This window comes from Pimephales promelas, chromosome 18 (genome assembly GCF_988280905.1).
Source record: "Pimephales promelas chromosome 18, fPimPro1.hap1.1, whole genome shotgun sequence".
Classification (NCBI taxonomy): domain Eukaryota; kingdom Metazoa; phylum Chordata; class Actinopteri; order Cypriniformes; family Leuciscidae; genus Pimephales; species Pimephales promelas.
The window spans coordinates 12522379-12535885 of NC_142786.1; the positions used below are offsets into that span (position 1 = coordinate 12522379).

The 13507-nt window shown below is 38.7% G+C and overlaps 1 protein-coding gene across 1 annotated transcript in view; it reads right to left on the reverse strand.

Annotated features, from left to right (window-relative positions):
* Nucleotides 1–13507, reverse strand: part of cratb (carnitine O-acetyltransferase b) — a 118626-nt gene that overhangs the window by 102000 nt on the left and 3119 nt on the right. The window contains exons 4-5 of the mRNA XM_089123004.1: nucleotides 2800–2853; nucleotides 2372–2537 (exon numbers count right to left, since the gene is read on the reverse strand). Of these exons, the coding sequence (XP_088979130.1) occupies nucleotides 2372–2537; nucleotides 2800–2853 (220 nt within the window). The remainder of the gene's footprint in view (nucleotides 1–2371; nucleotides 2538–2799; nucleotides 2854–13507) is intronic.

Below are 13507 nucleotides of genomic sequence, written 5' to 3' on the forward strand. Positions count from 1 at the left end.
GTGCTCAACACACGCACCTACCATAGTGCAGACTGTGACACAGACCATAGTCTAGTTGTGTCTACAATGCAGCTGCAGCCAAGGCCCTACTATCGCCAGGTTAAACATTCCAAGAAAATTGATGTAACAAAAACATGCATACCTGCTCTCAAAGAGGAGTACTGTAAGAAACTTGAGGATGGCCTGAAGTCCATAGATAAAGAATCTGACCCTGACTCATACTGGGACTCGCTGAGAAATACTGTGCATGACCCGCGTTAACGGTTAAGACTTTCGGAAGAAGAAAACTTCAAGATCCAGACTGGTACAAATCAGCAATTGACACAATACAACCTGTGTTAGAGGAAAAGAGGAAAGCACTAGCTCGTTTGAAGTCAAGACCCACTCGTCAAGCTCAGGAAAACTATCGCGCAGCCAGATCAACTGCCCAGGCAACTGTCCGGAAGTGTGTCCAGGTATTCTGGAATTCCCTCTGCTCTAGAATAGAAGCTGCTAGAGACTCTGGAAATCTCAAGGAAATGTTTGCAGCAATCAAGACTGCAACAGGACCCACATCTCAAACCTGTAGTGTCTTAAAGAAGAAAGACGGATCTACTATAGATGATCAGATGGAGAAGCTTAAAAGATGGATAGAGCACTACAACGAGCTATATGGAGCAGAGGGAAACGCTTGCCGTCAAACTCTCTTAAACCTCCCTCAATCTCAAATCCATAATCACCTTGATGATGAACCTGACATTGCTGAGGTGTTATCCACCATTGAAAGTATGAAAAAAGGAAAGGCACCAGGTGCAGATGAGATACCAAGTGAGCTGCTACAAGCGGGTCTAATCCCATTAGCCAGTCATCTTCATCAACTCATTCTGAAATGCTGGCATGCCAAACAAGTGCCACAAGATTTCAAAGATGCAACGATCACCACTCTTTATAAGAACAAAGGTGATCGTGGTGACTGTAACAATTATCGAGGTATTGCATTGCTGTCTGTCACTGGCAAAGTACTTGCTCGTATTCTACTGAAACGTTTGCAGGAAATCGCTGAAGATGCATATCCAGAATCGCAGTGCGGGTTCCGACCACAGCGATCAACCACTGATATGATATTTGCCGTCCGACAACTACAAGAGAAGTCACGAGAGCAGCGGCAACCGCTTTACTAGGGATGGGTACCGAAACCCGGTATTAAACGGGCCCCGGTACTGAATTTTGAAAGACCGCTGTATCGATAAGCTCGGACGTTATCGGTTCTGCTGTCGGTACTGGAGAAATTAAGTAAATACACGCAAGTTGGGCTACTATTTATTATTCCTATAAAGAAGTTATCTTGAACATGTTTAGCCATTTCTATATATAAACTATATTTTAATTAAACCATAGTCTGTGATGCAAATTTACAATTCGCAGTTCAGAAGAGAGAGAGAGCGATCTCACGCAAATCCACAGCACGCGCAACACGACAGCCCTTGCTTAATGAGTGACAATAAGGACAGAACGAAACATTCAACGTGGTTACACTTTAGATCTGGGATATTATTCTAATATATTTTGTATTTTGGCTTCCAAAGATTATAAAAAGAAGATATTTGAGATAAAACCGTTAAAAAAACTAGACGATCTGTCCAGCTTAACTTCCTTTACTTCACAGCACTGCGGAGCGCTGTCAGTTCTTCCTAAAACCCAAACGTAACCATCAGAATCAGCACGATCAGCGATTGTTGCAAAATGTTGTCTTCTACTGTTGCAAGATCAAAAAATGGCTATTAAAAACACAAAAACCTGCGCAAGAGACGCTGTTCACAAGGCGGTGCGCGCTACGAAAGGGACTGCAACGAGACAAGAAAAGTAGCCTATACTCGGGCTCGTGCGTCCTTAATATTCACAATTACATAATGCCGCCAAAAGCTTTTCCCCAAAAGGGTGTTTTTTGGCCCCTGAGGCCAAACAGGGCCGAGTTGGGGGTGGTCATTATCAACTTGTGATGGCCCAAGGTGTAAGATAATAGGAAATAATAGTCAAAAAAAGGTAATAAAAAACATCCTGAGGAGTGGACCTGGCTCCCGGCCTACCTACTATTTTTTTAAACGATTTGTTCATTTGTTTTATTTCTATTTTTGTATTATTGATTATAATTAGTATTACTTTTGATGGTTCTACCTTTGCTTAAATTTACTTAGCCTACTGATGGGAATATTATGTATATTGTGGTATAATATGTGTGAATCTGTGGAAGCCTTTTGTTGATGTTATATAAATATGCCAATAAAAAAAAAAAAACATTTGTTCTACTCCTGTTTATATAAACCCATGTTGCAGATTTTCTTGGTCAGTTCTCGTTTATGAATTTTGTGGATTGCATTAAAATCTAATTTACCTGGTAGTTCCTGACCACAGTAATGTGAGCTGGGCCACGGCGTGGACGTCCATAATGAACCACATGGTCATGTTTGGGTCCCGGGATTCGACAGGAGGAGAACAACTGAGGAAACAATTCCATACATAGCGGCTGTCCACGCATATACTCTACCACTAGCTTCCCACTGGATGATGGAATAAATACAGCAAGAGAGAGCAAGAGAGGACAAGTGGAAAGAAATCAGGAACAAAAGAGAAAGAAAATCCTGTTGATGTACCGACAGCAACAGATTGATATGAAATAATAGCAAGATATTATTCCCTGGTGTTTGGCACTGCTTGACTGAAACATGCATTCAATGATTAATGTTAATGATTAAATTAGCACAGGTTTTTGGACATAAATGTGTAAATCCGCCACTGTACAGTAATGTTGTCCATAGATACCTGTCCACGTCAGCTTTAAAGTCCAACACTCCTGCAATTAACCTTGATGCAAACCTGGACAAGAAACAATTCAGACATACATTAATTAAACATGCTGACCTAATACTGTCTTTACATTTATGCATTTAGCAGGCACTTTTAGCCAAAGTGACTTACAAAAGGGGGACAAAAGCAATTTGGACAAGAGCCAACAATATTTGTAATGGGCTTTATGCACAGCTACACTACTTCCTGAACTTCAGCCAGCTCCTTTGTTTCCTGTCTGCCATTATTGGCCAAACTGATTAATCCAGGTGTGGATGACAACAATAATCAGGCACACCTGGATTAATCAGTTTGTTCAATAATGGCAGACAGGAAACCAGGCCCGGAATGGCTAATCGGGAGCACCGGGAGAATTCCCGGTGGGCCGGTCTGTTTTATTGGCTAGGAGGGCCGGCGTTGTCACGACGGCACTGGGTGAATGTGTTAAATAGGCTCCAGTCACAGCGTAGCCCCACTATTTTTATTATTATTTTCTCGCAGCCCCACAAAAAAAAGTCAGCTGCTAGAGATGTGCGAAAAAAAAAAAAAAAAAAAGAGAGAGATACGAAACATGGACAATAGTAGCGCTTACGAGTCAGGGCCGTACCCACCACCATTGCAACGAGAACCAACCTCATCATCAGCACTCAAACGCCGCACGTCGGCAATGGCAAAATGTTTGAGATGACCGATCAAAGCAGGATTTATTTCCACAGAAGCGCGAGCCACGCACCACGAATCCCAACGCGACGCTTCCCAAGATAATAAGATGCAAGGCTAAACTAAACAGCTGTTTTACGATAGAAGTTTTAAACGACCGACATTTAAATAATCAGATTGCAAAGACTATCAATCAAAGCTCAGCTTCGGGAAGGGGAGATTTACAGGTAAAGATAAAGAGACTGAGAGAAGAAGGGAGAAGGAGAAGCAGGAAGAGCATTGCCTATTGCATACTGTGCCCAGAATGAGAATAACTTTATTACAATGGATTCCTATTTAACACAGATTTGAGGTCACCGAGGTTTCGACCTCTGTCATTTTTTTACATTCGAAAATAAAATGTCATGCTCTTTGAATGATTAATTAGGCATGTTTAAATCACCTCACATGAGTGTTTCCAATTCATGTTGCTGTGAGAAGCTAGCGCAGTGAACAGCGCGTTGTGAATGAGAGCGCAAGTGCAGCATCCGTGTTGCCAGATCCACGTAATGGAAAGGTGCAGTAATTTCCTGGACCTGTTTTTCTGATTTAATGTGACACTTTAAAAAGTTATTGGAAAGTTGCATGTTAGGGTTAGTGATGTATTAATCTTATTTCCAAAACACAAGCTATTAACTAATTTCGGATTATTATTATTTTGTTTTGCTTCTTTTTCGCAGCAATATCTGGCAACACTTTACTGTCAGCGTTAATCAAAAATAAAAAAAAGCTTATAGACAAACTGTAATTGCATAAAGCTACCACATTCGGTAAGACAAAAACAATAGCATTATACAGATCTGTATGTTACAGAATGAAATTTGCCAAATAACCTTACTGGCCAGCTGAAGAAGCTCATGCTGTTTAGTTAACATTTCACAAAGTCATCATAAATAGGCCTACAATAATTAAAGCAGTGTTTCTCAGCTAGCAATCTATTCAGCCATATTTGTGTTTATTCTGTGTGACTTACAGAAATATAAGACTTTGCTAGACATACTTTTATTCTATATTTCTTTGCACAAAACTCTCCAGAAAGTGCATTTAATGGTTTATTTTTCCCCAAAAAAAATCCCGGGGGAGCATACCCGGCTATTGCACTGATTAGAAAATAATATTTTTTGAAAAATACAAAGAATTACAATGCTGTACAGAACAGTGCACTATTGCTTAGCCTATATACTGAGGTTTTAATTACATTATTTTAATATAGTCAGTCGGGAACTAAAGTGGGCCGGTCTAAGGCATGAAACTCCAGGGCTGAAAATGAGTCCCAATCCGGCCCTGCACGAAACAAAGTAGCTGGCTGAAGTTCAGGAAGTAGTGCAGCTGTGCATAAAGCCAATTTACAAGGCCAGATTCATTAGACACCTGGATTAGGAAGAATTGGAGAAAACTGGAGAAGAGAAGAAATGCATAGAAGACAAGGATTTTTTTGTTTTGTTTTGTTTTTTGTTTTTTTTTGGGGGGGGGGGGGCATTGGCATTGGGGGCAAGCGCATTGGTTTAAGAGTGTGGGATGGTTAAGTGATGTCTTAGATATCAGATAAATCAAATTGTTAAAGGGGTCATGAACTGAGAATTCAAATTTTCTTTGATCTTTTAATAGTTAAGAGTTCGTTATACTATAAAAGTACCCTGTAAGTTTCAAAACTCAAAACTTCCTTGTTATTCCAAAAACTGCTTTTATTGAAACCAAGGCCAGAAAACAACAGGATCTCAAAAGTGGACACGTGTGACGTCACAGGGCAGTGAAAGTCTGCCTTTGCAGAATAATATCAATGCCTATATCAACATCACCACATCTTTGGAGAACGAGAAAAGATCAGCACAGGATCAATACCATTACCTTCTAAACAATCCTAGTGCTAGGAAAGTTTTTGTTTTCAACAATGTGAATGTCTCAGCAGTGCATTATTTTTATTTGGTGCATTTCAATGTGGATTTAAACTGTGATTAAATTAAAACAGAAAGCAATCAAAGAATGCTCCCTTACCAATCGCCCAAGCTGTCAATCACAGAGTGCGAGTTTATCTGGACACCTGACAAAACTTGTTATGAAATCAATGACGCTGTTACACTGCACAACAGAGCTATTACTGAATTTACATCGTGTTCGCATTGTTATTTGGTGAAAGCATTCCTGAGAGTGCAGAAATTGTGTTGCAATGATTAGATCACAGCATTCACGCGATTGACAGACTGTCTGTCATCTGCTTAATGCTCTTCACTGCTACCTTTCATGTGATGGAATAGATCTAAATATATGATCAATACTTTTTACGTTTTGTTAATCTCGATAGCTGTAATAGTAAAAACGTAGTAAAAGATATCGCGAGAGAGAGTTCCTATCATAATACTAGCTATTTCACATGCAAACATGTCAACCAATCACAGGAGTGGGTGTTTACACTTAAGTCTCACACCAGACACACCCTTCAAACAGAGTGTTCAAATCAGAGGCTAAAATCAGGCTAGGAAAAATGCCTTTATTTTTAAAGGGGACATATCATGCAAAATCCACTTTTTTGGCCCTTAAATGCATTTTGTTGTATATTTGGAGTGTTTATAAGTACAGAAAAGATGAAATTATTCTCTTCAGGTGATTTGTTTATATCTTTATATTCTGTTTTGGTCATATTTTTCAACCTGTTCAGATTTTTCTGTTGTCTATGTCTATGCAGCGGAACTGACAAATAAGGACATTGACTACCGGTCCAACACTTCGAGCAATCCACCATTATTATTTCTCGCTCCGATTTTGTAGTCCGAGCTCAATGATGCAGAAGTTACGAGAGGGCAAGTCAAAATGTTCAGTTGTTGGATGTACATTAGTGACCTGAAGCACTTCAAGGATTCCCACTTCAACAACCTCCGCCAGTATAAAGAAGGGTTTGCCGATTGACTTCGTCTGAATGAGAGGTAAATTCCTTCTATCTTTGGAGACGACGAACAGAGCATTTCGATGAGCTGTAAATATCGTTAAAAAAAATAAAGTACTTTACTTTCTTAAAACACATGGTGGTCATGGTTTAGCAGTACCTTTGTCTTTCTTTGTTTTTGTTTTGAAGTAACGTTACACGTCTGCAGTATTATTGTTCTTGAGTTTCATCAATGGTCATTTAGCAGCGTTGTTTTCTGATGCTTTTCTAAACGCATCATATTGTCAATACAGATTTTTTTTGTGGTAAGATTAGACCGTAGTCATTTATCTTGTCAGTGTGCTTGTTTTAACAAGAGAAATAGTCGACTTTCACTAATAACACAAAACAGTTAACTCGCATATCAATACATGAAGAGGTTGTTCTGCAGGTTCGTCGTCGTCTTTATCAACTCGCTCGCTCTGGCTCGAATATGTAAGGCTTGATGGACAACTCTTCTGTTGTTGACATTTTATTAAAGTGTGAATAAAAATGTTCTTTGAAGGTATCGTATATAATCGTATATCTCTAATCAAACTACAATAATGGCCGAACGTGGGGAGTTGAACTGACCGTGAACTCATCGACCTGGAGAGCGGGCGGGGTGTGACGCATCTCCTTTTTATTTAAAGGGGACGCATTGAAACCGGTCGCTCAAAGACGCACATCAGAAAAGGGGTAGAAAAGGGGCCTGTGGAGCTAATGAGGAATTCAGACCCAAGCATTACAGTTATGTTTTATATAGACCACAACAGTATGATTTATATGTAAAAATGAATGATTTAAAAGCATGATATGTACCCTTTAAATTATGACAATTTTTGATGTAAAGATCATTCAATCCAACTAACATTATAAGTAACAAAATTTAATTAAAGCTGCAAGCAGCGATGGGCGGGCCCTCGCACCTGTAGCGCGTTGGGGTGTGAGGCGGCCGCGTTGCATATTCTGCGGCTCAGGCGGTGCGGCTGTGAATTTGGTTCGCTGCTTCGTTAAAAGTCACTTCCTGTTGCCAGCAGGTGGCGCTATGACTTAGGGTGAATGTCGGCATGTAGTTTTTTTCAGGGCGGGACTCTTGTCAAATGTGTAAAATTTGGTGCAGATCTGGGTATTTACAGCCAAGTTACTACAACTTCCTCTTTCATGGCGAATCATTGACGCCACGGACACACCCATCGATGAAAACGCGGAGATAGCACAACTTTACATCGTCAATGCCTTTAGAAGGCACACCAGAAATTTGAAGTCGATCCGACTAAATCCCTAGGAGGAGTTAGTTAAAGTACGTAATGAGTAAATCATCCAAAAATGGCGGTAAAATTAGAAATGGCCGACTTCCTGTTGAGTTTAAGGCATCGCTCCAAGAGACTTTTCTTTGCGTCTGGCCATGGTAGATGTACCACAGAAATTTCGTACATGTCGGTCAAACATGCGGCAGGAGCTGCTTCGTTAAAGGTCACTTCCTGTTGCCAGAAGGTGGTGCTATTACTGTGGGTGAATGTCGGCAAGTAGATTTGTTCAGGGTGGGACTCTTGTCAAATGTGTAAAATTTCATGCAGATCTGGGCATTTACAGCCAAGTTACTACAACTTCCTGTTTCATGGCGAATCATCGACGCCACGGGCACGCCCATCGACGAAAATGCGCAAATAGCACAACTTTACATCGTCAATGCCTTTAGAAGGCACAGCAGAAATTTGAATGTCGGCATTTCAATGTCGGCATTAAAATATGTCAAATGTGTGTTTCTTTAGCTATAACATGTTGCATGTCCAATTTGTTAACAATGATTTATTAGCTAGTTTACATGAACTATGTGCATTATGCAATATAAATGTTTACAGCATTAATATTTGAGTAATACAATTTCACCTTGATCATTCATGTTAGAGTTTTAACTATGGTTAACAAATAAAAACCTTAATTTAAAATTGTTGTATGTTAATTAACAAACAATGAACAGCAGTTATTAACCTTAGTTAATGTTAATTAATGTGTTAACCAGCGACTGGCAAGTTCGGGGCTTTACTACTGTCGGTGGTTCGGGGGGCTCCACTATGCGCTGCTCTGTCTATTATTGGTCCAACCTGATAAAAACGCCAACGGCCCGTGAAGCATAGCCTATATGAGTTGCGTATTTTAGTTCCACTTTCATTTTGTTTGTATTCGCTGCTAGGTAATGTGTCGATAGATCGCTTATTGCTCAGACGCACATCAGGTTGTGATAGCCTATTTGTCTCCGTCTCACTCCGTCTCTCATGTTCCCACAGACGTTTAATCGCGCTATTCTTGTCACGGATTCATTGACGCGTCCCTTCCACGCTTACCATGCGTTTAACGTGTGGCAAATTTACCGGTTGCACATGTGCGACTGGATGTAAAATTCAGTCGCACACTCTCAAATTTTGGTCGCAAAATGCGACTATTTGGTCGCAGTCTGGAGCCCTGTATTTATAGAACTTAATGAATATTTAATAAAAATAAATATGTATTAAAGTGATGGTGAAAAAAGAACCGAAATCGAATGCTTCTCTGATTCGTTTGTTTTTGTCGGCTGTATGAACATATCAGTTTGCTATCATAAGTCTCTAGCTTATATGCAACGTCGCTGCATAATGAATGCATCAAAGTGACCAGCTGAATATAAACTAATGCAAATAGATGGTAACAATTTGTGACATTAAACATTCGGGTCGGACTTAGGTGTATTTTTGTGTCAGTGTTTTAACCGCTTGTGGTACTACTCAGCCACTCTCGAAGGCAAACAAACATACTGTTGTGCGGTTCTTTCTCTACTAATGCAGCATTTAGTCAACAAATTCATCAGTTTATAATGATATGACAAAATTTCTTGTGTACATACCTTTTCGCTGTCCGTGCTTTAGCACGCGCATCAGATGTCAGCGATCTCCGCTCTCCACACAGCTCGCGCTCTCAGTGTCACGTGTCGAAATAAACAACACGAGGCATCAGTTGATAGTTTTTATGACACCTCTAGAGGCCGCTCTTGTACTGCATGATGCCAGCAGACCCTTCTCAGCTCTCTCGTACTGTGTAATGAATGACAGCGCGCACTTCTCAGCCGCCCCAGCAACGGAGGAAACCAGGAAATAACTATCGGTGCGGATTTTTGCCGATAACGATAGTTCCACCAATCAACTATCGGTGCCGATTAATCGGCAAATCCGATGAATCGGTCGACCTCTAGTACGGAGTGTGTAAATCGTCCAAAAATGGCTGCCAAATTCAAAATGGCGGACTTCCTGTCGAGTTTAGGGTATGGGTTCTTGAGGCTTTTTTGTGCATCTTGATATGATACACGTCCCCACCAAATTTCGTTCATGTAGGTTGAACGTGGACGAGGGGCTAATTTTTTCCAATTTTCTAGGTGGCGCTAGCGTGCCATTTTGCCACGCCCATCCGCGAAACCCACAAAATCCGAAATTTTTCACCAGTCCTGACATGCGTACCAAATTTGGTGAGTTTTTGAGCATGTTGCGGCCCCGAAAATGGCGGTTACTTTGCAGAAAAAATAAAAAAAAAATAACCCTAACAGTTTCAATAGGGTCCTCGCACTGTTAGTGCTCGGGCCCTAACTAGCAATTTAACTAACAAAAATCAATCACTCACAATATAAGGTCCCGTCCACACTACTGCGTTTTCATTTAAAAACTGAGAATTAAAACGAATACGATCTCTGTCCACACCAGCGTTTTATCTGCATAGAATTGATCTCCGTCCATATTAAAGGACAACTCCGGCGCAAAATGAACCTTTGGTCTAATTACACATTGTTACCTAGTCAACCGTTATCTGAGATTTGTTTTCATGATTGCCGAATGTAAATACTATAGTTTTATCTCTAAAAACAGTTCAGCCTATAACGCTAGTATAATGCTAGTATATAAGGCATAGAGTAATGACAAATAAAAACCACTTGTTATTACCACTAACAAGGCTCAAAATAGCCCCACACTAACATGACAGCATAATAAGGCTCCCTACATTCAAACCGAAGCATTGAGAACTTTGTCAGTGTCCATACAGTTTAATAAGAAGATATTTTATACACACAGTCAACTTCGCGAATACAGGAAGAAGCCATCTTTGAAAAATAGTCTCTACCAGTCGATCTACGAACGCCGATCCAAGTGCGCTGAACTGTGCAGAATATCATATGGTCCGTTGTTTTCGGAAGAAACACAAACACAAACAGTTTTCTTCTGTTTCTTCCTGTATTCGCGAAGTTGACTGTGTGTATAAAATATCTTCTTATTAAACTGTATGGACACTGACAAAGTTCTCAATGCTTCGGTTTGAATGTAGTGACCCTTATTATGCTGTCGTGTTAGTGTGTGGGGCTATTTTGAGCCTTGTTAGTGGTAATAACAAGCGATTTTTATTTGTCATTACTCTATGCCCTATATACTAGCATTATACTAGCGTTATAGGCTAAACTGTGTTTAGAGATAAAACTATTTACATTCGGCAATCATGAAAACAAATCTCAGATAACGGTTGACTAGGTAACAATGTGGAATTAGACCAAAGGTTAATTTTGCGCCGGAGTTGTCCTTTAAAACGACTGAAAACGCGGATCACGTGACCATTCACCAACACTGGGCATGCGCGTGCCGGTGTAAACAGTGGATGACAAATCAGGGAAGGACACGTCATGACTGATAACACCCAATCACAGAGCCGAGCGTAAGCCTCTACGTCATAATTTCTAAAGTCCTCCGTTTTGTCCCGTCTTCACTAAAACACCCTCCGGAGATTCAAAACACAAAACGGAGCTGCAGCGTTTCTAAACTTCTCCGTTTCAGGTCTTCGTTTTTGGACGGGGCCTAAGGGCACCCCAGGAAACATTATAAAATAATAAAATAATCCAGTTCATGACCTCTTTAAATGCTTTGAATTTACAGTCCAATAAATTCTTTTAGCCAAATTTGAGATTTATTTGGTACTGTTAAGCTGCAATCACACCAGGCTTGTGCACAATTCAGAATTGAATTGAGAATGACTACTAAATTCCAATTCAATTCTAGAATTTGAATTGATGTCAAAAACAGGATCTAGAATTACAATTCGAATTTGAATTAAAAGGAAGCAGAATTACAATTCAATAAAAATTCCAAGAAATTCATATAGATATTTTAAGTGAAGTGTTTAACAATGTAGCTTTACAATATGTCAGGTATGATTGCATTACATATTATATAAATTATATTATTTTGAACTACCAGCAATGTTTTCCCCCAGCAATGAATGTTAAAAGCTCTAGGCAAAGAACAAATACTAAGTTTGATTTATTGTAATTGTAACGCCATTTCCCAGAATTAAAAGGAAATTGCTTTACATTGATAAAGTAATCCAAATAAAGTAATCTAAACCACATTTATAATGATGTAACATTATAATTTACAACAGTGAGCAATTACATTTCCAGAGTAACCTTCCTAACCCTGACTGTAGGGGAGCGCGGGGCACAATGTAATGCAGACTAGTTGTAACACACTAGTTTTAAATACTTCCACACGCTAGCATGATGAAACTTGACGTATTTAGTAGTTGCCATTTCAACACTATATCGAGAAAAGAAAATTCGGAGATCTTTGTAAGATATCACTGAACATTCATTTAAACATAGCAAAAGTACATATCTTACCTAAGTTAATTTTTCATCTCTATTTTTTTTGTGTTTATTTAAAATTAGACAAATCTGGTATTTTTTTTAATTTCCAATCTGTTGTTTAACAGTTGATTTCGTTCTTTAATGCTTTGCTAACTAGCAGAAGACACAAGCAGGGTTTAAAGCCCAGTTGTGCAGTTGGGGCATGTTGTCACACTGTGTTACATTTTGCCCCTATTAGAAATATGATATTATATTCTATACTTTTATGAATTCTATTGAGAAAACATGAGAAACATGTAAATAAAGACTGAGAGTACATGTTCAGAAATGATTAATTATTATTTTGTTTTGAACTATGCTGTATAGCTGTGTTTTCCGGTGTGCTTGTTGTCAAACTCAAAAATGTATTATTTTTAATTATTAAAAAAAATGCCATTATTTTATATGAAAAAGTTAATAATTGTATTTTATTAAGAAAATATTTCGGTTTGACTTGTATATTTTTTGATTAGGTGAGATAGCATTTTAAGCTGTCATATGGTGATGTGCCCCTCACATGTTACAATGCACGTTACAATGTGCCCCACACATGTTACAATGCACCCCACCTATGGGGAATGTTGTCACATTTGACATTTCTTTCAGGGTAAATCAAGAAAAAAGTATACATTGTATTAATAAAACAAAACCACATAATTGTACAAGACATGTGGGAAAAAAATAAATAGATTTGCACAAACTGAGAAAGTCAAAAAGCGCTATGTTGTGCCCCGCTCTCCCCTATGTGAGATTCAACACATGCTTTCTGTTGTGTGACTGTGTGGAATTTCTTTGAATTGCCATGAATTTAATTACACTTCCTGTCATTCCAATTCAAATTCAAATTCAACTTCCTGGGGGGCGGAGTCAATTAGGGCTGAACGATTTTGGAAAATAATCTAATTGCGATTTTTTTAACCAATATTGCGATTGCGATTTAATATGCGATTTAAAAAAAAGTTATTTACCTTCTGTATTAGTCGACAAAGACAAGCAATAAATCATTGTACAGTAGGGATGGGAATCTTTAGATAGCTCATGATCTGATCTACTTTTTTTCTTATTAATTTATCTTAATAACTCTTAAAATATGTATTTAATTACATGTGCTTTAAAAAATAAATATAAAAAACATTTAATTAAACCAATTACATCTTAAGAATTTTAAATAGGCTATATAAAATAATATAGCTTCAAAATATAAAAGCTAGTAAATAAAGAGAAACAAAAAAAAAACATTACAAGCAATAAACAAAGAGTGGTCTCAGTATTTAAAAGTAGGCTGTCTGAATGTTTTTCATTCAAGAGCTGGAGTGATTTCCCCTCAGTTTAGATACGATAAGCTGCATTCACACTAATGCATATATCTCTTTTGAAATTGTAAATGTGGT